This window comes from Syngnathus scovelli, chromosome 1, assembly GCF_024217435.2.
Source record: "Syngnathus scovelli strain Florida chromosome 1, RoL_Ssco_1.2, whole genome shotgun sequence".
Lineage (NCBI taxonomy): Eukaryota > Metazoa > Chordata > Actinopteri > Syngnathiformes > Syngnathidae > Syngnathus > Syngnathus scovelli.
This window is the reverse complement of record NC_090847.1, coordinates 17,647,349-17,674,152: the sequence shown is the minus strand read 5'-3', so window position 1 is coordinate 17,674,152 and position 26,804 is coordinate 17,647,349. Positions and strand designations below refer to the sequence as shown.

The window sequence follows — 26,804 nt, the reverse complement described above, 5'->3', positions numbered from 1 at the left end:
GTATGTTACGTATAACAAATATGAGGGTTGCTGTTGTGTGGTTTTGGTTGTGACATACTTTTGTTGGATGCTTACATAGAATATTTGTCACAAGCCCTTTACACTTTCTTTGCAGCATTTACATAGAAACGTATTGGTGTAGTTTTAAAATGCTTCCAATTTGAGACATACTTCCATGATCCATGGAACAGTTTTGTTTTCTAATGGTGTATTCATGTTTGAACAGAGCACGTGCAACGTGAGCTACAGAAATTGCATGTACGAAGAGTCCTATCTCATTTGAAAGGGATAACTGAATGCTCTCTGCATAATTGACAGACTTTTCAGAAGTGCATGGGTATCTGCTGAAGTGATGCTTGTCTCTTGTTTGTCGGTATGGAAAAAAAATAACTCATGTTTCCCCAGGAGAATTTTCCTTTGTGCTGTCAAGTTTAAGCATTCACTTATGATGCCTGTTAGACCATCCTTCCATATTTAGAGCAAAAATGAAACCCCAAGCACAATAAAGTTAGAATGACAAAAAACGCACTTGTTTTATGAAGAATCCAAATGATTTTCATAATCATCAGTTTTTTTCCAACATGCTGAACTTAGAAATGCATAATGTACTATCAAAATGTGTTTACTGTATAATAATGTAATTACCAACAGAGGCCAACAACATAATTTTGATGATGTATTGTTTCAAACTAATGATACAGGTGGGTGCCCATGACACAAAAAGTGTTGGCATTCCAGCGCATATTTCCTTTCCTCACACCGGCCCTGCCAGAAAAATGACAGTGTTCTCACTTTGTGATGTCACAAAGTGATTTAGCCACCCTCGCACAGCCCCTGCAGACAAAACACGGCCACTGTCTTGGAGCAGCTTTCCCTGAAACGTTTTTTTTTTTTTTTTTGTCACATAGTACATTCACACCGTCATATATGGGAATTGAACTTACTGTGTTGGCACACAAGAAAGGTAAGTGTACCCCTGCACCATCAATGATTCCCCCTTTCCCTGAAACTTGAGTAGAGAATGTGATCTGATTTTGGAGCGTCAAATAAGAATTTAGGATTTTTACATTTCTGAGTTTCTGTTCCCTCAGCTCCCTCTTGACAGTACCCCATTCAGTGGGGCGCAAGTCGGGTAAGTCTGCTGGTCAATACTGTTAACTCCATGGCTATTAAACCAGGCTTTGTGGGGAATCCCAATTCTGCTGGCAAATAAAATCATTATGGCATAAAACCTCGTTGGCAGAGGGAAGCAAAAAGTCCTTAAAACATTTCTGAGTAGACAGCTGTGTTAACTGTGGACTTGATAAAACAAAAAACAATGAACCTATACCAGTAAATAACATGGCTCTCCAAATCATTACTGACTAGGAAATTTACCACTGGAATTTAAGGAACTTGACTTTTGTGCGCCTCCAGTTTTCCTCCATATTCTGGGACTCTAATTAGCATACAGGTATTTTATACAACACCAGGAATTTTGTTATCGTATACTACAGGTGACTTTTCCTCCTCTTCTGTCAAAGGTGGTTAAGTCATTGATTTAAATGACCTAATCATTATGTAATTAAAAAAGCTAATCATGCGGTACCCGCTGTCTCAACCTCTCCCCCTTAACAAAGTCATTAGGTCCATGACCACTGTAATCTTTGAAATTTGAAAATTTGATGTACAGGCGGACATGTCATCTTTCCTCATGTCACATCCATCTAAATGTAGTTGCCATGGTAATGGCAACATAGAGATCAATCATTGCCAAGCAAGAGTGGAGCATGACACCAATTAAAAGGTTACGTGGTCTCCTAGTCATCATTCACACTCCTCACTAATGCACTAATTACCAGGTCCGGGACATTAATGGGATAGCATGGTTCAACCAGGGGATTAATCTACATGGCTTTTCTACGTGGACGAGTGTATGTGTCTGTGTGTGAACCGGCTGGGCAGAGTTAGGATATCTGCACATGAAGACCCTGGGCTGAGGTTGAGGCTGGATTCTATGATGCATTTGTAATGCTGTTTCATTCACTAGAATCTACTGTACGTTGATTATTTTCTTGTGTGAGTGATTGTGCTTGCTGAGATGCTTTTTGTTATTCTTGATTTGTTTATTCTCTCCTCCTTGAACCCTCGACTGCATTAAGGTGACAGTGTGTCTCAGTTATCCGAGACACTCAGTTGTCAGCTGGTAAAGTCACATAGGGCAAGATGAGGGACCAGACAATGCACAGCTCATAACTCCCTTATTGATATTGAACCAAGTTTTCCCCTGCCCATAGGCCAGGCCTGGAAGTGGTTCTTGATGGTCTGCACTTTATTGGCCCAGTCAGGCAGGGACCTTGGCCTAGCTACAGAAACTTGCTCTAGGGACATGGACCATCAGGGTTCTGGCAGGGAAGGAGCCTGAGCTGTTGCGGGAGATCAGGACAATCCACCTAAAAATGATAGACTTGCCTAAATGCTTCATTAGGGCTTGGGAACTACTCCTCTTGAGGAGAGTTGGACTCTTTTCCATCCTAGATTTGTCCCCATTGAGAGCTGCTTAGTTGTTGTGGGCATTCTTATTTCCTCCGGCTCAATGCTCTGCTATCTGACATCAAACTGCAGGTCAGAGTACCCACCGTCTTTGGAATCATTGGAGGGAGTACTGGAGAGCAGTACTGGTGGATATTCTGTTATTCTTGGGGGACAATGGCAATGAGCCCTGAAAGAGCCAGATTGAAAAGAATCTCACATCTCATCTGAACCCAAATGGTGTTTTGTTATTGGAATTTGTGTGCACCACAGATATAGTCAATAATTAATACCATGTTCAAACATAAGGGTATCCATACTTGCCTTTGCTACCAGAACCTCGTAGGTTGGAGTTTGATTATCATTTTTGTGTTGGTATTGTCAGACTTGTATGTCTGTATGTCTTGGCCACTTAGGTGAAAGGAGTGTTGGTGTGAGAATGCCAGTAAGGTCTGGTAGACCTAAACATGTTACAATGATGTATGGCTGTTTTGGCTGACACATGTGCAAAATCATCTGGACTGTGAGGGGAGGTCGTTGGATTCACAGTCGTAGTGTGTTGCAATCATTGGAGGTTAGCACTGTTTCGCTTCCATAGTAAGATCTATTTGTGAGTTCTGGAGAGGAAGACCAATCAGGAAGTAAAACTTGAGTTCTAGCAGGCATAAACTTTATGGACATAAGATTCTGTTGGGCTCTAGAATCTACCTCATCCAGGAGGGGCTCATAGTAGAGCTACTGCTCCTCCACATCAAGAGGAGCCAAATGAGGTGACTCAGTCATCTTCTGGGAATGCCTCTTGGGCCCCTCTCTTGATGAGAGTCTTGAGTCTTCATGAGATGAGTCTTCATGACATGTTCCACCGGCAAGAGGCTTTATGGAGGACATTACATACTGGAGTGACCATCCTGGCTAGCCTGCGAACACATTGAAGTGCTACCTGGAGAAATTGGATGAAGTGGGTGAGGAGAACAATGTATGTTCTTTCCTGCCGCCTCAACCCCTAGATAAGTGGGACATACCCGAGTACCTCAACAGGGATGTTTTCAAGGCACATCCTAACAAGAAGCCAGAGTTACCTCGGCTTCTCTGATTATAGAGGTGCAGCGGCTCGACTTTCAAGCCCCCTAGATGACAAGTCTCTTACCCTATGCCCTCGGCAGAGCCCAGAAATGCCGCCAAGGAAACACGTTTCAGCCGTTTGTATCCAGGATCTTGTTCTTTTGGTCCCAACCCAGAGCTCGAAGAGGAATGGTTTGATGTTCTGTTTGTAGATTTTACTTTGGTGGAAATGTATGTGTGCACGCCAACATGTGCGCTCAGATGGTGAAAGGAGTGCACATTTGCACACACGCGTCACTTTGAGGGAGCATTGGGTGGCAGTTGAAACTCTTGACGGGACTCTGCAGACCCTAAAAATATGTGGTTATATGTCTTGGACTCGGATGAGGGGAGGGGTCTAGGTGTGTTAGCTCCGATGAGCAACACCAGAGTCCATGAGTTTCTACTCTGTCTCAAGATGACTGGTTCCAGAGCCAGAGTATGTCTCGTCGGAATGTCTCCACCTCGCACACAGCTCGGGCTGTTTGCCTACCAGAGTAGTGGCATTTCACTTTCCTAGAGCCATCTTCTGCCAGCTTGGATTAGACCGCCAACGTCGTTGTCATGGGCTCACATTGTAGCCAAACCGTACAGCCCCTCTCACAGGTGGTGAGCCCATGAGAACGGGCACCCACATTGTCATTTCAGGTAGAGTTTGGCCAGGCAGGCCCTCAGGGTGCAGGACTGTCTAACAGCTTGCCTTGGAGCCCCACCTTCAGGCCTGGCTCCAGACCGGTGACCGGCGTCCAGGCAAAAAACATATTTCAATATTTTTTCCTCATCATAGGAATCTTTTGAGCCATCCCCTTAAATAGGATCTGTTCACAATGGGTGACCCTGCCAGAAGCATAAACCACCAGACATCTTAGCTCCTCGGGTCACACAACTGCCTCCAGCATCGTAAAATGACAGCTCCAGTGGGGGACACCACCAGGTGTGTTTGATTGAAAATGGAATATTTAAAAAATCTTGAAAGCATAGGGTAAAAGGCTATAATGGGATCGATGAGAATCAGCGACACGGAGAGAGAGAGGGGAAGGGAAAAAGAGAGAAAAAAGAAAAAAACAGAGAAAAATAGAGAAAGGGAGAGAGAGATGGAGAGAGGAGAGTCACATTTTACTGAATTTGCGTGTCTATTCATCATAGAATAATTGCCAGTTTTGTGTGTTTCGGTCCAGTGACTCATATGCAATTCAGAATTTCCCACAGATTTGGAATACATTAATTTCTGTGGTTAAATCTATTTTGCACAGCTTATTACTACACCATTCTGGTTGTATATTTGCCTTTTAGTAGTTTAAATCGATTATATTTCAAATCTATTTTGCATTGAAACTGCTTCTTTGGTAATTTGCTTTGAAATTATTGGCAGAAATAAAATAAAACACACAACAACAACAACAACAACAACAAGAGAACCCATTTCCTCTCATCCTTACAGACAGTAAAAACCTTATTCAATAATACATGCACTGTAATTATGGTCTTGAATTGTTTCTGCAATAATAATTTTGTTCACAACCCCCACCAAAACCACTATTACCATCCATCATCCTCCATCAATCATTAATCATCATTCTCATTCTCATCCTCATCATCAATCATCAGAAGGTCCTTTTAACAGTTTTTTTTTTTGTTTTTTTTATCAAATACGTTAAAAAAATAAGGTCATCTGATTCAAGAGTGAGCTCAAAATAAAAACAATTATTGGTCCAAATACTATTCCTGCTCAGAATTTCAATGCAAGCTTTTAACAGAGGCAGAGCATATTTTGATAGAGATAATGTAAAAAAAATGCACTTATATAGGAATGTCATGCAGAAAAGTAACTCACCAATGACGTATGTAAGCAGCAGAGCCAAGGTAAGTGTAAGTAGTGATGCAGACAATGCTGTGCACTTCCAGTTGCAGCAGCGATGAGGCTTGTTGAAAGTAAACAGTGGTCTGGTCACACTGCTGCGGGGCAGGGGCCTGGGCGGAGGTGAGTACACTGTTCCAGAGGTCAAGGGGTAACCCTGCCCTGCACCTGAAAGCAGGGCTGATGAGCCTGAGCCTTGCTTGAACAGGAAGTGTCTAAAATGGAGAAATAAAACTCATTTATTTCAAATGGTTGAATTTAAAAATACACTCACTGTAGATGAAACCGCTTTGCTTAGATGACATGTTCCATGGCAAGTGTCGGTCGGGTGTCTACGGGTAGGCTGGGGTGGACATTGCCCACTCAGAGATAAGACGTGCCCACCCAGAAGAATCATCTGCTCATCCAATAAAAATTCTCAAAAAATCTGTTATTTCTTGTTTTTTTTTTTTTGGAGCGTTCATAGCTTTCTGTCATTGGGCATCAAAAAATGCACCGCTAACTAATTGGCTGTTATGAAGGTGTGGACGTTCTTAGTGCTGCTCCTTTACATCAGCAAACCATGAGACTTACATAACGCGGTACAGATGAGGTCAAGTGAACATCTAAAGCTTGAAGCTAGATTCGTTAATACCTTAATATCTATCTTTTGGCTGGTTCTTACAAGTTGCCTTGTAAAGTTTCACCGCTGTGTTTTTACATTTTCAAGGCTGCGTGTTTCTTTTAAGTTACCAGCTCACTTGGTGATTTAACGGTAATTAGCCAGCTTCAGGCTACCTGTAGCAGATTTGTTGCTGGTCACTGGAGTAGGCTTGTCAGGTATAAAATGATTTTACCGAAGGCTAATACGATTAGTTTTATTTAGCTAGGTGGGGTAAATCTTTCAGCATAGCTCAGTGGCTCATTTATAAAAACAGCCATGTAGTAACGACCCCGACTCCCCTACTGAAATTGGATGCTGTAATTGTATTCTCTCCCACCCCTGTTCTCAAAATTAAATCACGACCTGTTTACATACTCTATTTAGGAAAAGCAACATTTTTGCTGTTGCCCAACCAAATACCACCCAAAGATTACATACTAGTAACACCTCTGGCAAGCGTTATGTGTCCACACAAAATATAAAGCAGTACTCTTTCATTGACTCTTCAACTACTACTATTCTTTAAATCCTTAATTGACCTCTGGTCGTTGTTTTCATCTTGGATACAGATGAAGTTGTTGTGTAAAGTTCTTAACTGCTTAAATAGCAACTGTCCCTGACATCTTTTTTTAATCAAATCTTCCTAGGCAGCTAATTAAGATAGCTGAATGAAGATGTACATTTTACTAAAATTGTTTCTCAAAAATCAGTAAATACAGTGCAGTATGTAGAATTCATATCACCACGATTACTAACAAATAAAAAACATTTATGTTGCTCTACAGCAATGTAGACAAAAAACATTACCAAGGTTTGCTACATTGCATGTTAAAAAGCTGTTTTAGCATTGCAACATTATTTCTGAGTTGCTGTTGGTTTGCACAATCTATGTCCCTTAAATTTTATGCCACTTCTGAGACCAATGAGATTGTAACATGAAACTAATGCAAATGCATCATTTTCTCAGGTAGCAAGTATCTCTATCACAGTTTAAATATGCATATCAGCCTTGGCTCTTTTCTCAGTCTGGAGAAGATTTGACTGAAATTCATTTAAAAGGCACACGTCCAAGTGAAGAGACATGCATGTCTTACTGTGCATCAGGCCTCATTATGAGATCTTTGAATCATTTATAATGCACATCTTTGTGTGTATGTGCTCTTTTAATCAAAGACATCTCTTAAATTAGCATTAATATTGCAGCAAAATTTCATTTGAAAAACTAATGTAAAGCAATGAATGTAGTCTCCCAGGATTGGGATTCCGGTCATATTGTATATTCAGTTCCACCAGAAGAACATGAGTAGCCTCAGTATGAAATAGTTTACGATTCCCTGCATTCAAATTCTGAACCAAAAGCTTTATTATTATATGTTGCTACTGATACTACTACTACTACTACTACTATTATTATTATTATTATTATTATTATTATTTGAAGGGGCGGCTCGGTGGAGCACTGGGTAGCACGTCCGCAATCACAGTTAGGAGGGTGCGGATTCTATTCCACCTCCGGCCCTCCCTGTGTGGAGTTTGCATGTTCTCCCCGGGCCCGTAAATACTGCATATCTGTTCTTTGACCCCTCTCGTGTGCCCAAACTTGGGTGTGGATACTACTGGCAACTGAATTTCCCCCTGGGAATAAATAAAGTATCCATCCATCCATCCATCCATGAGTGCATCTTCTTTTGCTAGACAATATCTTCGCCCATTGCCCCCGGTTACCCGTGCTCTATTGACATTAATTCGGATTGACGTTGTGCAATGCACAGCTTTGCCTGGCTTTGTTCTCTTTGAGCAGTAGAAGGTGTGAGGTCACAGGCTGCTAGTGGGTCTCCAAAGGGCCCGCAGAGGACTGGTCATTAATGTCAAGCCAGACAGCAGAATGATCACATTGAACCCACACTATCCCTTCATTTGCAACCATATGTTGACAATTTTTGCAAGAAGAGTCCCATTGAATTTCGTAATATACAATTATATAAGGTCACTCTGGAATTAATATGGACACAAAGCTTGGAAATGTTGCTCACAGTGGAGTTGTGACATGAAAGAATGGTTGTGTCAATACAATTACAGGAAGAATAATAATAAAATAGAATTGCTTGAGAAATAATTGGATAAGAAAATCAGGTGTTTTTGATAAATTTCCTGTGACGAATTAAAATTTGTCATACATTTAAATTAAGAGGGTGCTATTATAGTGATGTTGCTCAGTCTTGATCCATTTAAATTTTAAAATCTGGTATTACACCAGATTTTTCTGAAGGATTAGTGTTCTCTTGTTTATCTTCTCAGTCTTTGTGTTTCTCATGCTCGGTTTGTCTAACTCATGTGGCCCCATGGCAGTTTAACACAAGACAGATGACATCCATCCTTCAATGTCGGCCTCCCTTCCTCTGCTCATCCACCCATCCAGCATCAGCTGAAGGGTGGGAGTCAGATGGGGGACACAGAGGCTGCACAACCAACGGGTCAATGCTAGTTCAAGTCTAAAAGGAGATAAACTTGGGGGACATACAGCACCACACAGCCTGCAGAAAACAAGCATACATAAAAAGATGACAGATGCAGGTGGACATTTCAATGCTGCTGGGTCGATCGCGAAGTGAGATCCACATCTGCCCTCTTGTTTTTTTTTCCAAGAAAGAATTACCTCAAAAACAGGCTCCATCTGATGATGTGTTTGTAAACCCACGTGGACTTCAAATCTTTGTGTGTTACTTTTAAAATGTTTCCCGATCTTCCCAGTTCACTGTGTTTGATCATTTCAGACATCTACGGGGGATGCTCAGGGAGCTGGAAATTCATATTGGGAAGCAGATTTCCCCAGAGTCTGGAAGTAAATGAGAGTCCTCGCTCTTCGGGAGGCTGAAGCTGACGCCCCTAGGGCTGTGCACACGGTAGACCCATGCAAAAACAGTACAAAAGATGGGCGTATCATATTTTGGTGATAAGAAGGAAGGCAAAAGGCAGCGGTATCTGTCAATGTACACCAAAATCTCGATTTTACGCGGAATTTGGGGTTCAGAATTTGGGAATCATGTTAACACCGAAAGCGGGGTGAATGGAAAGGTTTTTTTTTTTTTTTTAGAAAGGCATGTTTTTGGGAAGCCGAAGGGGTTCTTTGTTACGTTAATTCTGCTGAGATCATTGCAGAAAAACAACGAGACTGTCATGCGGTCGCGTTTATTTTTCCGGGTTTCTGTCTCGTCGATGTCGTAATTTTACTTCCGGTTTTATTTTGTCGTTCCTTCCGTTTCAGTTTGTGTTTCCTTCCTCGGTGTTGGTTGTCTTGTCTTCCCTGATCCCGATTGTGTGCACCTGCGTAATCGATACTAATTGTCATCACCTGTGTCCCCGCCCTTTTGTGTGTATTTAGTCTGTGTCTTCCCCTTGTCTTGTGCCAGTGTGTCTTGCCTCGTCCCGACCACCAGCGATCCCTTGATGTCCGAACTCTCTGTAAGAACCCTCCTTTTTGTCTCGCCATCGAGCGACGCTTTTGTTTGTGCCTTGGTCTCCATCGCCTTTTTGTCTCGCCCCAGTGCGACTCCTTTAGTTGGTACTTTTTGCTACGCGTTTTCCCTCGTAAGAGGCGTTTTGATTTGTACTTTTAGCCTTTTGACTCGCCTCAGTGCGACACCTTTTGTTTGTACTTTTTGCCACGTGTTTTCCCTCGCAAGAGGCGATTTGATTTGTACTTTTGCTCTGTGTGCTTGCTGGAATAAATCCAAGATAGAAACGACTCTGCATCCGAGTCCTTCGCCTTGTTCCCGGCCTGACAGAGACATTGACAACAGGGAACTTGTCATGTTTAATGGCGAACTTGCCCAACTGTTTAATTTGGATACAAAAGATGAGGACTTTAATGAATTTGCACATTAATATTGTTTAACAATGTGAGTACAATACCTGACTAAATAGTAGAATAAAGGACAACTGAACTCCTGAACTTGCTTCTGTGACGTTTTTATTCTTTTTTTTTTTTTTTTTACACCATGGCATGCATGCATGCGCTCTGTAATGCGGTGCGTCCTATGTGTGGATTAAGAAAAGCGCCTGGAATTGAGTCTGCGCCTTTTAACCCGAAGCGCCTTATGGTGCGGAAAATACGGTAACCCGTTAAAATTCAAACAGCATTCGCTCTCTTGGCAAGTTTGGTGCTTAATGACTTTTTCGTTTGCTTTTTTGGTTTGTTTTCTTTAAATTGCAATGGCAAAAATGATTTGATAGCAAGATTTAACCAATGGTCTTGAAAAAGCAAAAGATAACTCCTGTGTATGTCACCGAAGGGAGCATCATTAAAGTAGTAAGAAATTTACTCAAAACTAACTTTTCTCTATGCCAGTATAAGTCTAGTCACTATTCCCTGCACTGTATCACCGAGGGCCAATATGATTGAATTCCATTTTGAATTGCAGCCACAACACGAATGTTGAATCTATAGGCTCACTGATGGCTAACATTTACATTTGCCATTGGGACATCATTGATTACAAAATGTCATACTAATTCAAAATTGCAATTCCAAACTGAATTCCTCAGTGTGATGCTGTCGATCTTAACCACAGCAAATCCAACACCACCCCCCAAAAAATATAAATTACATACTTACATACTATACATTCGAATCATAACCCATGACCCTTATCGTGCACTTCCTTGAAATCAGTACAGTGACATGTCAGAAGAAAATATTGATGATTAATGGGACTGATGATTAATTTAAATTGTCACATGATTCTTTTCTGTATCCTTTCCCTTAGATGAGATAAGATCTAATTATGGTCTGATGCATAAGTCATTAAAACCACTTCTTCTGGCATGGCAGCCTGCCAATCTCATCACCATAATAACAGAATTCAGCCGCCACATTGAGGTCTCATTAAACATGCAAACATATTCTTTTGCACCTTTCTGCTTCTTCTCAAAATCAGCCTCAAAAATGAGAATCTGTGAAATAATTCTCTGATCAATTATTACTTATGCAGCTGGGAAATACTTAATTCCGTTTGATGGGATGAAATTCCAGTGGCTGGTGTCTGAGCGTATTATGTTTTCAGGTGCCACAACTGAAGGTGGAATTTCAATATGTTTCCAAAAAGAGGATTTGTGCTCGATGGCGGATTTTGTTTTGTGACGTCTTAACTCATAACGGTCCCCTGGTGGATTTCGAGAGGTGCGGTGAGAAAATCCAGTGGAAAAACCTGAGAGATTCACGATGGCTTTGATGGTGTGCAAAGACGTGTAATATTACCCGTGAGGCTTGTGTGGAGCTCTGCTTTTTTGTGCAAATTTAAAACGTCCAAATAAAGTTCTAATCTTGTCCTTAATTGCTCTCCACAGAATTTCGGAAGGTTTGCCGATTCCTATTTAAACGCTTTAATGTAATGATAATCATTTGTGGGATAGCAATAGATTATTCCACAAATTTGGGCTGAAAGCGTTTTGGAAGAAAATCCTCAATCTGAGCACGTGCGTGCTGTGTTTTTCATTTCCTTTTCAGGTCAAAATCAAACAGTGATAATAATTTGTTGCATTTTCCTACCTGGTCTCTAAGGGAATGTTGCTGTTCAGCACCCAGCTGTCATGAAGCTGTGCCTGCTCCGTGCATGCACTGCTTTCTGCCCCCTGGGCGCCCTGGCTGCCCTGACATCTCGTCGGCATGGTCTTCCTCTGAAGACTGACTTGGGTGTAGGGTGCCGGGCGTGCGCAGGTGCAGGCATGGGGCGGTGGAGGAGGTGGCGGTAATGGTCGAAATGTGAATTGGCCACCTGGACTGCTGGGTAATTCTGGAGAAAAGAGGTAGGGCGGGTGCAAACAAAGTTTTATCAGCGACAAGTTTCAAAAATTGCAAGTGACAAGGTAAGCTGAAAGTGTTTTGACTGATATAAATCAAATTCCCATTGCCTCCTTTCATGCTTGCTTTGATACATTCCCAGCCTCTCTATAAATAGATACTGGGCTGTCCGCAGCACTGAGTCTTTTAAGAGCGCATAGCTCTGACTTAATCCTTACCCGCCAGCCCAAACTACCCATATGATGTTTATTATGAGATATGTAGCTCTGCGAAATGAGCTAGCCAGCTGTAACCCGCTCACACTGCTAACCTCGAGGTCTAGCTGGAGCTCTTTCAATCCATCATTTTATGGTAAAATTTCTTCACATCCTCCTTCCTGTTGCCTCATCGTGTTTTCACACTTCGTTTTCACACTAATGACAGATATTTAATAACTAAATGTTTGGTTTGTGTTTCCATGCTTCAGATAGAACCCGTTTGCTTGTGTGTCATGTGTGAAAGCAACTGCATATGTGTTTGTATTTCTTCATGAAAGCACATCAACTGCCCCAAGACTCTTTTCAGTGTTTAGGGGGACATCCCCTGCCATATGGTTGTTTTATGGTTCCATGAGCACAGCAATTAAACACTGAACATTTATCCGCAAACACCAACTCTGTGCAAGAACATTGAAAATTAATGAAAGATTTGTCCCAAACCGGCTGAAATTGTTTAAGCGAACAGACAAATGTGACTCAAAAATGGCCAACATGCTGACATCCGAGTGCTCTGCCTTTCGTACTAGTGTGCTGTGCAAATACTACGCAATTGCCACGAGAAAACAGTTTTAGGAATCTTGACAGACGTACGTGAGAACTATCATCAATCATCACTTTGGGTCAATTGTTTGCCGCTCATTTCTTTGACGTTAAAAAAAAATACCACATCAAACCAGTAACATTTCACTTTTGGCAATGCTCCGTCTTGAATAAATGATGCCAGCAATGTAGCAGCTAAACTCGACGTCCCAACGTGCAAGCGTGTTAGTGAGCTCGAGTGGGAGCTAGATGTTGTAGGGAAGGAGGAGTGGAGTGAGACTAAATTCAAACATTTCACTTGTAGAGCACATACTAGAGCTTTAACAAAGGTTTGAACATTTATGAGCGATTCAAGAGCAACAGAATATCTTTTACAACAGATGAATAAAAAAATATTCTTGATATGCTTTTGACTATTCACAATTGTAGGGAAAATTATACACTGCAAGAGTAACAATTTTACCACTACAACATTTCTTAAAAAAAAAAAAAAAAAAAGCAAAAAGGAGCCCTTTGAAGTCTCCATAATGAATGCAACAAGCAAAATAATCATCCAATCATGGTCCATAATCAAAATTACAGCCCGACGAAAAAGTCTCAGGATGCGGCTCTGGAAGTTGTTGCAACTAAAACAAATAACTCTTAAAGGTTTAAACTCTATAAACATACTGCTTATCCACATCAGGTGTACTAATGATGTTTCCTTTGGCAAACCTTAGGCCATCTGAGAATTTGGTGGTTTACGGTTAGGATTAATCATTACGCCTGCTGCAAGAACGTCACAACCACAATGGAGCAAACCATCCGTTTCTAACTGCATGGGTAAAAACTACTAACACATACCACAACCCCACTGACTGTCAATGGTCTAAAAATGTTTCTATGTGACACTGATTGTTATGAGGCCACCTGTCTGGCTTTAGCAAGAATGATAGACACAGTTATAATGGCATTTACTACGCCTGTACATATTAGTGCATTTTACATTAATGTGTCTACAATTTCTTTGTGAGTTCTGTCATCATACTGTTGGACCAAACAATGAGTTTTGTCATCTTTCAATGACTTACTTATTTTTCATCAAGGCTGATTTGTCTTTGATGCATTTATGCCTCAATTCTTTGCGTACTGATATAATGAAACACTCTTTTCATTAGTTGTGACAAACCATTACTCATTTCACATGTTTATTTCATGCTTTCACTGACACATGCAGTACAGTTTCACTAAACAGCCCTCCTCCATAGTATTGCCCATGGCCATCTGCAGTGATGCACATTTAACACCCACACACGATTTCGTATTTTTAGTACGCCTAACAGGTTTGTGATGAATTATAACCTTATGCCAAGTTGTAGTATGTGGACCTTCTTTTTCATGCTCGGGTAACTTGTGTTTTCGCCTAATCAAATTAGTGACGCCTATTTGTTTGGACCTGCTGAAATGACATGAAATTCATTTGTTTTATAATCGAGAGGCACTGTTTCATCAAAGGTAAAAAGATTGTGGGTGAAAATGAAAGTTCCATTTTTTTCTCAACCATATGAACTTCCCAAAAGGGGCCTACTTAAAAGAAAGCCACAGAACAATTTTAAACTGCACTACTATTTTAAAAGAAGATGTAATGCAATTGTGTAGTCAAGCCCGAAAGTATTCATACACCCGGGGTATGAATCATTTTGGACTAGACTGTATATGAATATAATATAAATAGCATGCATCCGACAATGCACTATGCCAAATAATAAATATATAATAAATAAATAAATAAATAAATAAATAAATAAATAAATAAATAATAATTTTGAATGAATACAAAGCCACACTTTGAAAATGGTCGACAACTGGGGTGCGACAGCAACTGGGACAAAAGAAGTGACGAGCAGTCGACTCACAAGAAAAACACGAACCATTAAAAAGGGCCAAGAACGAGTCGTCAAAATGGGATTCTTCTCATAGTGGCACTTACCGCCTGTGAAGCGATCACTTTGTAGCAGGTGAGTCAATTACTACATCAGTTTAATCATGGAGGTGTAACTTGATTGTATGCTTCTTTACAATTACTTGACGATTAAAGACATGTCTCCAGTGTGAAGAAGGCCGCGAGCGAACGCGCGAACACCGGCGCTTCCCCATCCTGGTTCAGATTTGTATTATTATATTTAAGGGAAAATATGTGCTCCGTCTTCGAGGAAATACACAGTAATAGGCTAGCCATGAAGGCAATGAATAATCTCAGTGAGTAGGGAGGCACAGGAGGTACACTTCACAAGATGATGGTTTAGAAGTTTTAGCTGAGGCACCATTGTATCTCCACACTCAAAGACCCATGCACAAATCTAACTCATCACATCCAATCTCAACCATTGTGTTCAAACACAGTCTTGCAATTTGTTGCTTCAAGACAAAGACACACCAACCACAAGCTGTGCTGCTCCAGTTGTAACCCGTTTAAGTCACTCACTGTAGGCCAGGGGGAGCACAAAAAATGTCTTCAGTTAGCCTGGAGTTCAGAAACATCAAGTCAACTCTGTGGGTACCAGATAGAGGCCGTAGGAGGGACCATTACAGCTTCTGAAGACATCCGTGACAGTGTGGAGCATCTTGAGCCCTGAGGTTCCTCTGGGACTTACCCTCCAGAAGCGGGACTTCGGAAAGTCACTTATGAGATATTTCCCAGCAACTATCAGCTTTTGATTTTATAAGGGACATAATAGGGGCCTATAAGGCGTGCTTCAGAGTAGGTGGACCTAAATCTGCACTCAATTATGTGCATTCATTAAAATTGTGCTGTTAGTTTCACACTACAGAAAGGTTCGTCAAAATGCATAGAGCCAGAACTTGAGAATATGATACCTTCCTCTGTATCAAAGGAGTTCAAACTATCCAAGTAAAAGCATCACCCTTCCAACTCTAAAGTTTAAAAATGTCAATTTGAATCTATCTCGCTTCTTAATCAACTCACATTAAATAGCCACACAGTTTATTCCACTACTATGCTTGGATAAAATAAGCATCACAAAAAGGTCAAACTACTCGAATTTGATGTTGCTGTCTTTTGTCTTCCTTTCCAGCTTGAGAAATCATCTTATTTTCACTGACCCATTATTTTATAATTTGTCTGCTTTATCTCATCAGACATTGTAACTTCTACCATGGCTCATTTCATTGTTGCTGATGAAGCTGGCAGAGACAATAATGATATCGATAAAAATAATAATGTTTGCAAGATAACGGGGAGTAATATTGCTAATGATCATGGCGAAAAAGGAATTGCGGAAGATGACTTTAGCGACAACACTGGCGGTGATAACAATAACAACAATGAAGATGAAAACATTGGTAATAACAGTGCTGGCAGAAACACTGATAATTGTATTGATGACATGTGGCTTAGAGGGAGCAATTAGAATAAAAACAGCCATTGATTCATTTCTGCAGACACATACGGCAGGAACTCCATTTACCAAAGTGACACAATCATATAGTCCAATTAAAACCAGAACATTCAAATGAAGAAACTGAGGGCACAGAGCTCCTTCCTCTCTCCCCCAATTGATTTTCATACAGAGCATGATAATTAGCAGTCATGCGTCATCTGGCTTTTCCATATCAAATTCTATGGCTGCATTTGTGTGTGTGTGTGTGTGTGTGTGTGTGCGTGCGTGCGTGCGTGCGTGCGTGCGTGCGTGCGTGCGTGCGTGCGTGCGTGCGTGTGCATGCATTTGTGTAATTACTTGTTTGTAACCCCATCTTCAAAAACAAGCCCACAATCATGTTTAGGCTTCAGGTGATTCTGAAACTAGCTTTTCCCTGGAGAAAGCGTTGAAGCCTCTAGAGTGGCGCAGCAGAGTTCTAAATTGAGAAGCTTAGCATCACTCAGACGGTTCACTGTAGGGGCCCACATTCTCCAAATTACTTCTCCGGAAACACATTCATATTGATGTACTATTTTAATGATCAACAACATGTAATTACCATACCAAATTTTAAAGGAACCAAACAACTTTTTTCTATTTCTTAATAATTTAAAGTGCCTCTACTTCCACAATGCATTCACTTACATATTTACAGTAAATAGACAGCAAACACACTTAGAAGTATTGAAAAAAATTAATTAATGTTGCCATGTAAATTCCTGTGTTGTGAATACACCCAGAATGATTTGCTTTGCTTGCAGCAAGCATGTCACGACTAGGTACAATTTAACAAAAAAGAGCTGTACAAAGTGTTATCTTTAAAGATGATGGTCCTCATTTACTAATGATGCATCTCAGCCAAAGTTGCGAGGGTTAAAAAAAAAAAAAAAAAAAAAAAAAAAAAAAAAGATAGTTTTAGAGATGGCCCTGAACCGTCATAACTTTCATAATCTTTGTCCTATTTTCAAAAGGTTTATATTATCGGAAAGCTTGCTGAAACACAGAACCTGACAACATTTAATAATGAACAAGCATTTTAAATCAATAAGAAACTTAGATGACTGACTGCTGTACACAAACCACGTATAGAAAAATTCTGTGACTTAGTTTACATGTAGTCAATAACCCTTTTAAAACTCGAATATTGTCAGTACTTTGTTTTTTCAAAGGCAATGGCGACATTTACATGCAGTCAATATTCGTCAATAACCCATTTACATGCCTCAGAGATACATACTCACGCATTTAAACCTCCTGACTAGAATGGCGACGCACATTGATGTCATGGTGCAAATAGACGTCATGCCGGTCAGAGTCGTCCCAAGCAAGCCAGCAGTGTCACGTGTAGGATTTTTTGGGATGATCATTGGATGGTCATTAGACAGGCACAGTGTAAATGTTCTCAAAACACATTTTTTTAATCCCGCTTGCGTTGTAAAAGTGTACCTAATGAATTATGCCATGAATGCTTTTTGTATATCGGGACATATGGCCGAGCTTTGGTGCATGTGATTCAGTTGCAATGATTTGCATCAAGAATAAGAGGAAAATGCAAATTCAAATTGCAAATTATTGCGACTCAAGAGGTGAAGAATCGCAATGACCACTGTAGTGATTAGTTAACGTTCATATTTTCTACACTTCACGATGGTCTCCCTTCCTTCTCTCTGCTTTCCGATGAACACACGCTCCATCTCCCTCAACCCCAAAGCAATCACAACAAACACACAAAGAGTATGAAGGATTATTGCTTTCACTCACATGCACAAACTATGTTTTGTGGCTCCCAACACTAAAACTGTAGAAAGTAGCTGGACTTGACAGCAAACAAACTAATATGAAGAGATTTCTTCCAGCTAAAAAGACAGAAGAGAATCCTGACAGATGCATCACCAGCAATAAGAGAGCGCAAGAGAGAGACAGAAAGAGGGAGAGTTGGAGAAAGAGCGATATGGGGAAAGAGAGAGATGGAGAAAGAGAGAGAGACCGAGAGAGCGAGAGAGATGGTAATTAGAATGGGTTCAGAGGAAAGACAGGCAGTGGAATGAATGCAAATGAATTCAGTGGTCTGGCACTGTGCTACACAACCACACATTTCATACAGCATGCCTTTTGGACATGAAGCTACCGGCACAAACAGAGCAGGACTACAGAGTAAACAGTGAGTGACATGACTGTTGGCACGCACATGCCAACATCGCACACGGGCAAACACTGACGTGTACGAGTGTGTGGATACAAGGCAAATCATCGGGCCTGAAACAAATACTAGCCCCACAGTGCATAAGGAAGCATGCAGATGGAAACACACAAAACCACAGAGGCACAGTGTGCTAATCCCTGTAAATACCAAAGTGTCGCTTGTGAAGAGAGAAAGGGGTGAGCATGTTTGTTCCAAGCGAACAGTCACAGCGTGTCCCAGAGCAGAATAAACAAAACCTTCTTAATTGGTGTCGATTTGGAATGGAGTGATGATTCATCACGCGGAGCTCGCTAGTAGAGTATTGGAAACCCAATCATTTCTAATCCATATGACCTTGACAAAGGGCCAGAGTTGGACTATAACTCCTTCAGTGCGCATTCTCTGACAAAGTCACGCCATTGAAACTGACGTTACAGTTCGTTGGAAATGTAATCCACCAAAGTCAGATCACTTCACTGATTACTCAATCTCAGGCGGCGGCAAATCTTTATGAAGCACTCAATTCTCCACAGTGGTCATAAATCAGAGCACTATAAGCTTTCCGTATCAATGTTGGCACACTAGATACACCATCTCCATATGATGCTCTTCTTGTCAATAATTCCCATCAAATAAACAGCACCACATTCAACATGACGACCAACACCCATATTTTACCTCAAATCACCTGCAGATTTCCGTCACTTGCCCCCAGCTACCATGTTAAACTTGGATCAGTGAGTCTCCACTGAAGGAGAAAAAGGTCATCTGTGATGGGGTCCTGCTCTTTACTAGCCACTGCTATAAATGAGTCTGATGAACACATTCCTCTTCCTATCTTAACCGGGCATCAGAGGCCAACCTCGTGCTTATTACAGCATACATTATGTATGTTACGTGCCCACTGAGATTACAGTATGCAAATTGAATTTAGAGAACATTGTGGAATTAAAGGCAGGATTTTATGAATGCGGGAAGACGTGAGGACGGCCCAAAAACAGACAAAATATATAATAGAGACCTACACAGACATGGAGCGATGATAAAAGATAGTCGGGTGTACACAGAAAGAGATGTCGTATCTTGAGTACCACCTGCAGACTCGCCTGGTAGCCATCTTGCGGTCAATGAGGTGAATGCAGCCGACGCCCTGGGTCAGCTTTAACACAGACCAATGACAACTCCGCACGTGCCCTCTATTGCAATAACACCTTGCCGTTCCACTCCACCAACCGCACCTATCACACCAATCACAACGCAAGCCCACACACACTTTTGCACACCGTTGTCCCACTTCCTGTACCCTGCCCAACATCTTTAAATCACATACAGCGGGTGAAGCCTAACAAATGTGGGAACAGATGCCCCGCATCAGACTGTAGTTGCCCTCTGCTCCTCGAGTGTCTCCAGAGAGACAGAGGAATACCGTTAGCAAAGTCCTTTGCTGTCTCAATACAGGCCTACGTTTTTACATACTCACGCACAGGCACACTCACACCCTCACTTTAATGGTTTGTTTTTTGTGTCGGAAATGCATTCAGAATGTACATGTTGTTTGATAGTACTATGATTATCGCAATTACGTATATGCTGCTGTCTGCTCTCAACACAAAAACATGCTCTGTCCACACATATACGTATGTATATCATAGTTTTTGTCTCGTCCTCTCTTGCCATTCCCCTGTATGTATGCACATGGTGGGAAGATTAGTCATTCAAACAAGCATCAATTCATATGTTTGAAAATTATGATTATAAAAAAAAACACTGCATGTTGATAAATATGGCGCAATAAGATACTGAAACATTAGGTATATTTAAGGTGTATTTCCTTCTTTAGAATTTCACTGGTGAGAAGACATCGACCAGGTTGGTTGACAGGAGTGTTATTTTTCACAGTTAAGCTGTGAAGTTAATATTTCATTTTCTTATTTGATCCACGTGCTGTGCCTGAATTTCATACTTTTATTGGGAAAAAAAATCAGCTTATGGCTAAGATAAGTTCCGAGAAGAAAGCTGCTTGTTGCGTTCAAAAATATAGTACTGTACTGTATAATTATGGCATGAATGTAGAGTAAAATAAATAGATTCAAATTGACATTCAAATGTACCACTCTGTATTAAAAGTTGTGAATTGTGCTTTAAAAGACATTTGATTTGACATTAAGCTTCAAAGTATGTGATTTCAAACAAAAGGATTATTTGAAAGGTCGGTGACATTCACGCATGACTATATATAGTGCTTGCCATTGAGGGAGTAGCATGCCAGAAGGGAATGTGAGAGGTCAGACCAAATAATCATCAGCAAGACTGGGCAGACCGCAATGTAGCAGTGTTGACAAAGGTGTATACGGCGCAACAAAGAGCATTTGTTTTCTTGGAGCGTCCGACACTCACATGCATGTGTATTTAGTATGTTTTTGGGACCACCAGTGGAACTTTCTCCTGCCTTGTATGCCTTTTATTCCTGGCAAGTGCCCCAGTACCCTTCCGGTTCCAAGTCAGGATAATAAAAAAATAAATAATAATGGGTAGGTCGTAGGGCTGCTCAATTAAACGAATTTTAATCCTGATTACCATTTTGGCTCAAGACGATCACAAAATTCATATAATAGAGGAAAAAGTATTTGGTGTTTCCGTTCTGAGACGCGCAATGCGCAACCCAACCGCTACGCCCCCGTGTGTGTAGAGAGTGGAGATCCAGGGCATGATTAAGAGAGTTTATTTTTTAACATGTTCAATAAATGCTGTTCCAAACATGTTCAAAAATTGCTGTTCCAATTTAAAAAATATTATCGTGTAAATAATCGTGATTTCAGTATTGAACAAAATAATCGTCATTATGATTTTATCCTTCATCGAGCAGCCCTAGTGGGCAGTTTCATGAACTGTATCCACGATATAAACAGTGCAAAACAAAATATCCCAAAATACTCAGGGTAGCGCCTCTGATAGACAAGATATTTTTTTATTATTTTGCATTGTCCATGTATGAGGTACACTAAGATGATGTTAATGAGTTAACATGCTAAGTTCACTCATGGATGACAACACTGGCAAAATTTTAATTATATTTCTCAATAATATGCAGTCGAGATTATAAAACTCCATTTGTGGTATGACAGTGATCATGTCTGTGCAGGCGCCATGCAAAACTCGCCTAACTTAACCAACGCTGCATTAGATTGGTCATTGTCATCATTGGCTTGCCATGGTATCGTTAACTGACTTTGGAGACAGCTTATACCAGTTTCATCCTGTACACTTGATTTAAGGTTATTCTTAATCATAGGGAGAGGTTAAAAGTTGGTACTTTGCTGCGTCAAACCATCTGCCAGCAATCTAATGGGTTCTACTTTACTAATATTTATCTTCTTTGCTTAAAAACATATCAAGGCTAAGCCATTAAAAAAATACTTTTCAAACTTGCAAAACAAGAAAACTCATTGATCCAGTGATTGCTGGCTCATCAAAGGGAATAAAACTCAACATATAAAATTTTTGTTCCATACAGTGACTTAACATTACAAACATGTCAAAAGTGTGCACGTAGCGATTTGCTGTATGAAACCTTGTCTGGCGAATTCAAAACTAAAAGACAGGTCAATAAACTATTAAAGAGAGAGAGTCTGCACTTCCATAGCACGTAAACTATTAACGAGAGAGAGTCTGCTCTTCCATAGCACGTACATAGCCAGGTAAAATAATGTTTAGGCAGTTTACCAGCCGTTTGGTTGGCTGGTTGGCTGGCTGGCTGGCTGGCTGGCTGGCTGGCTGGCTGGCTGGCTGGCTGGCTGGCTGGCTGGCTGGCTGGCTGGCTGGCTGGCTGGCTGGCTGGCTGGCTGGCTGGCTGGCTGGCTGGCTGGCTGGCTGGCTGGCTGGCTGGCTGGCTGGCTGGTTGGTTGGTTGGTTGGTTGGTTGGTTGGTTGGTTGGTTGGTTGGTTGGTTGGTTGGTTGGTTGGTTGGTTGGTTGGTTGGTTGGTTGGTTGGTTGGTTGGTTGATTTGGTTGGTTGATTTGGTTGGTTGATTTGGTTGGTTGGTTGGTTGGTTGGTTGGTTGGTAAAATTAATAGGCTCAGAGAAAAGGCTGCCACTCACAACGGCGCCTCAAAGGAAACCAATAAGTGCAACAAGATACAAGTCATCAAGGGCAAAACAACAAAGAAAATACGCTTTAACAAAGGAAAAAAGAACGAACTGCAGGCCTGCTGGTGAGAGGCCGAAATACCATAGACTCAGACACAGAGACTCAGAGGTCCACCACACAGCGCCCCTCTGCCCCTAAATACCCAGAAGAAAACTTCAAAACACACCAAAAAAAAGCCTCCACAGGGTCCAAGAACCGGCATAAAGGCAGTTCAGCAGGCGATTCGTGGAAAAAGGTATGAGGCAATGGACCCTGGTTGTGATTCGTCATAACAGGCAAATATGTGGGCAGCGTCCTGGGCACTCAGTCGACAGATGCAGATGGTGGGCGTCGTCACCATGGGGCAGGGACAAGGGAGCGAACCTCTCACAGGGTTCGCCGCTGTGAGGCCAAGGCATGAGTCAGCATCGGCCAGATGAGCAGGACATCTGTTGCTAAGTCACGCTGGTCCCTACCACTGCACGAAGCCATCCCGTCGGCGTACTCATCAACACTTATTGAGCGGTGTTGAGCAAAGTTTTCCCCTAAATCTGGAATCAAGTTTTCCACTGAACGTAGACCATTCATTTTTTATAATAATAGATTGCTTTGTCATTTTGATTTGAGAAGTGTTAATTTAAACATTCTTGAGTTTTATGAAGATAAACTTAAAGTTTGCTCAGGTGGTGGACCTAATTGGTGATGGCTTTAAAACAAATAACTATTACAGTAGAATACTAGCTAACCACAAACTGTGCATGCGCAAATTCAACTAAAATTAAGTTGTAGACTAAAGTAGATGTTACGTAGTATTGTTGGTTAATGCAAAATGGCAACATAATCACTTTAAAAGAATATTGATAACCAAACATACTCATCCTACTCAATCATTCATATGAAAAAATCATACCAATGTTTTTGTTGACTTCTCAAAGAAACGTAATACATATAATTTTCTACTTTGTACATTTTAATACATATATAAAACCATACCCCTTTTTAATATACCCTACTGTATAGATGACTGAATACTTAGACACACAACTGCCAAAATGAAAAAAGAAGTGGGGAAAAACTAAAACCATGAAGGTTGTTATCTTCATTTTTGTACCAGCCACCCGCTGGGAAAGTGTGATACTCTCCTCCACCTCAGCCATTCCTTTCTGTGGCTACAACAGAGTTAAAAGGCCACTAACCCTTGACACAACCGTGTAAGAAGAAAATACAGAAAGACTATTAGCGACCCCTTCGAGACGGTCAGTTGGCTGTTGGCAATAAATCCTTAAAAAATAACAAAAACTAATATATATCTAGCCTAAGTGATGACCATAGAGATGAGGAGTATGGGGCAGAATTTAGGAGAGGGGGATGAGACCCCAGCCTTAATGTAGTTTGTAATTGTAAGTGTCGGTCTTTAATAAAAGCCCAGAGTATTTGGTCAGGCTAATAGACTGGGCTTTCTAAATCCTGGCTGCTATGCATTATTCAACAGCCATTAGCTATCACCTCATCTGGGAGGCTTTATGAGTTCCATCATCGGCTGGGGCCTAGGCTAGTCACACTGGCAGTGTGTGGGGAGGGCAGAGGAGGAGATTAGCCATGGAGGGAGGGAGAGACTTTTGCAAATACAGGTATGAGGTTAAGGGCGATTCAGACAGCATAATCAAAGGGGGAGCGGGCCAAAGTTGGGTGTGATGTGGCATAGGTGAGGGTCTGTGATATGGAAATGAATACAAGCATGGGAAGAGACGGCTGGATGTAAGCCAGAGGTCATATGGCAGACATATGAAAATGGGAAGGCTGATGCAGGGAAATGAGAACAAAAGTGACCAACGAAAGGTTGTGCAAGTACAGCAAGGTGTATGGAAATAGGTGCCGGACGTAATCTTTGGGTCAAGGCAAGGCTGGAGAGAGCAGCACAGAATTAAAGAGAGATGCCATACTCAAGTGGCATTTTCTGTTGGCCAGGCACATACTAAATGTCAGATTCCTCTCAACCTTTTCTCCTTTCAATCCCCCTAACCTTATTCTCAAATGGCTCTCCCTTGCCTTTCTTCATCTCCCTGTAGTAGTGCCAGGTGTAATTTTGCTTTCGGTATTGAGGGATGGGCTCGGAACACATGGAGAAGCTTACCGTGGCCAACAGGAAGAGAGCCAAGACAAGGATGCATGTGTGCCTGGGTGTGAAGGTGTGCGTGCACTTTTAAGTGCAACTACACATCTGAGTAATGGGTGTTTAGCAGGCTTGCCAGTCTTGTCCCAGGACTACCAGCTTCTCCTGACCTTCTGCGCCAGCCCAAGGACACACTCCTGTCTCTCTAATTAAAACACAACCCTGACAAGCACAAATCCTACACTTACACACCGACACAACACTCAGGTAACACGTATCCTAAAATAGCCATGCGAGGCACAAGCACAATTCATTCCAAAAACTTAACACCTCTATAACATCCACTGTGTGTTTTCAATGCAAGCAGCTCCCCGGCAAACTCTGTCTCTATCTGCAGCCAGATTCATAAGAACAAACAGATGCCCCATTTTTTTATGAGATGCATTTATTATTGCACACCCTTTCCACAAGAAAAACATTGCTACTGTGAGGTTTAAAATGCTTCATTCCTATTGTTTTAATGAAAAACCCAGAAACATGACAACTAAAGTATTAATATCAATAAATATGGTTCCGGAAATGCCCCCAATACGTTCGATTTGAAACCACTGAAGACAAGCAAAGTATTTACAATGATTTGTGGTTATGGGCTATTTCCTTCTATGTAGTAGCACATCCCAGCTTTTAACAATATAATGACGCTACATTTTTAGAACCACCAAATTGACCTTCGGGAAAGTTGATTTCTTTTTTTTACTGGTACTTGAAAGACACTTTGGAAAGTCAGTGCAACTTTGTAGAAAAAAATAAAATAAATGCAAGTGGCAAATCATTTATAGCCAAAACGTACATTCACAGTGACTATGACAAATCCAATCAGCTACTGAATATTTGTACCTAAAAATAGGTCATCAACATTTATCAATGTACGTGGAGTCCAATGTCTCTTCGCAAAATTATTACCATTGTTCAGGGAGGTCTCTTCCTGTATTACATTCAAAATCGACGTGTGTTGTGTAATGTTGATCAGTGGCAGCATTGATAAAGACAAAACAGAACACAGTGTTAAACCTTGTGTTTAACAAACTTCAATGGACATCACTCATGACATGTTGAATTGAGACAGCCTTTTCGTTTCTCCTCCAACAGACAATTTAGCGTGTTTACTTTCTCGTTAAGCGCATGAGAGACTCTGATCGAGGAATTCCGAGGAGGCAATGGCGTCCTGTCACGGCAGGTTACCACTGCGGCATGATTTAATGAATCCGTCTGTCAGAAGACCGAACAACCGACTATCAAGTATACAGGAAAATGTAGCTTGCACACGCAAGCTCACGCTGAGGATTTGTCAGAATTCGAGTTATTGCTCTTGTAAACACGCTCTTGTTTTTCATTTTACTCACAGACACAAATGGAAAACTCAATAAAAGGAAAGGGGGAAAAAAAACAGAAATATGACCTTTAACATTTGTCATGTGGATTCCAACGGTACGGCACATTTACATGCACAATTTGGTTGTGTTGGATCTATGCATTGTATTCAGTCAGTCCCTTCTATGTCTCCAAACAAACAAATAAATCCACAAAGATGAAAATATAGCCTTGGTGGCAGTGGTAATTAATGAACACTTTTGTTTCTCATGATGGAGCTACAAATAAATCCAAATTTTATTTGATGAGGTTCCTCCATCACTCTCCCAAACAAAGTCCCCAAAGCCCTTCCAGATAGCTCTGGGCTGATTTCTATCCTCTGCTCCATAGCAAGCAATCACATCAGTCAGGCATTGGGCACTGTTTAAGGCTTCATTGTATATTCCAACCATTTTACTATACTGGCAGACCTGAGAGATCTGATTAGAATCAGCGTCTTTGATTGTCCCACTCCACAATCAGTCAGTCCTTCTCTCCTATCTTACTCCTGATGGTTTAAGCAAAAACTTTGTGTGCTTATGTTTATATATACACGTATATCCGCAAACACGCAATTGAGGCCACAAAGTTTTTAGATGAACCTGAATCATCTGCTAATGCAACCCATTATTTCAAATGGTAGTACCATTTTCCAAGAAAGCCCATTCACACTGGCCTTGAAAATAGGTTGCTTCTTTACAAATACCTCTCTTTGTGGCCATAATATGATAAGCTGCAGAGGACATTGTAGCTCTCTCTGCTGCTAATTCATTTTGTATGGATTGTCTAAGAATACAGCGAGCGCAGGGATCGATAATCAGAGTCTGTCTGGAGAACAGGAACC

General features: G+C 41.1%; 1 protein-coding gene across 2 annotated transcripts in view; it reads right to left on the bottom strand.

Moving 5' to 3' along the window:
- Positions 1-26,804, bottom strand: part of tenm1 (teneurin transmembrane protein 1) — a 176,278-nt gene that overhangs the window by 103,201 nt on the left and 46,273 nt on the right. For both annotated transcript variants that reach the window (XM_049744686.2, XM_049744678.2), the window contains 2 exons: positions 11,662-11,905; positions 5,447-5,685 (listed from right to left, as the gene is read on the bottom strand). In XM_049744686.2, coding sequence (XP_049600643.1) covers positions 5,447-5,685; positions 11,662-11,905 — 483 coding nt within the window. The remainder of the gene's footprint in view (positions 1-5,446; positions 5,686-11,661; positions 11,906-26,804) is intronic.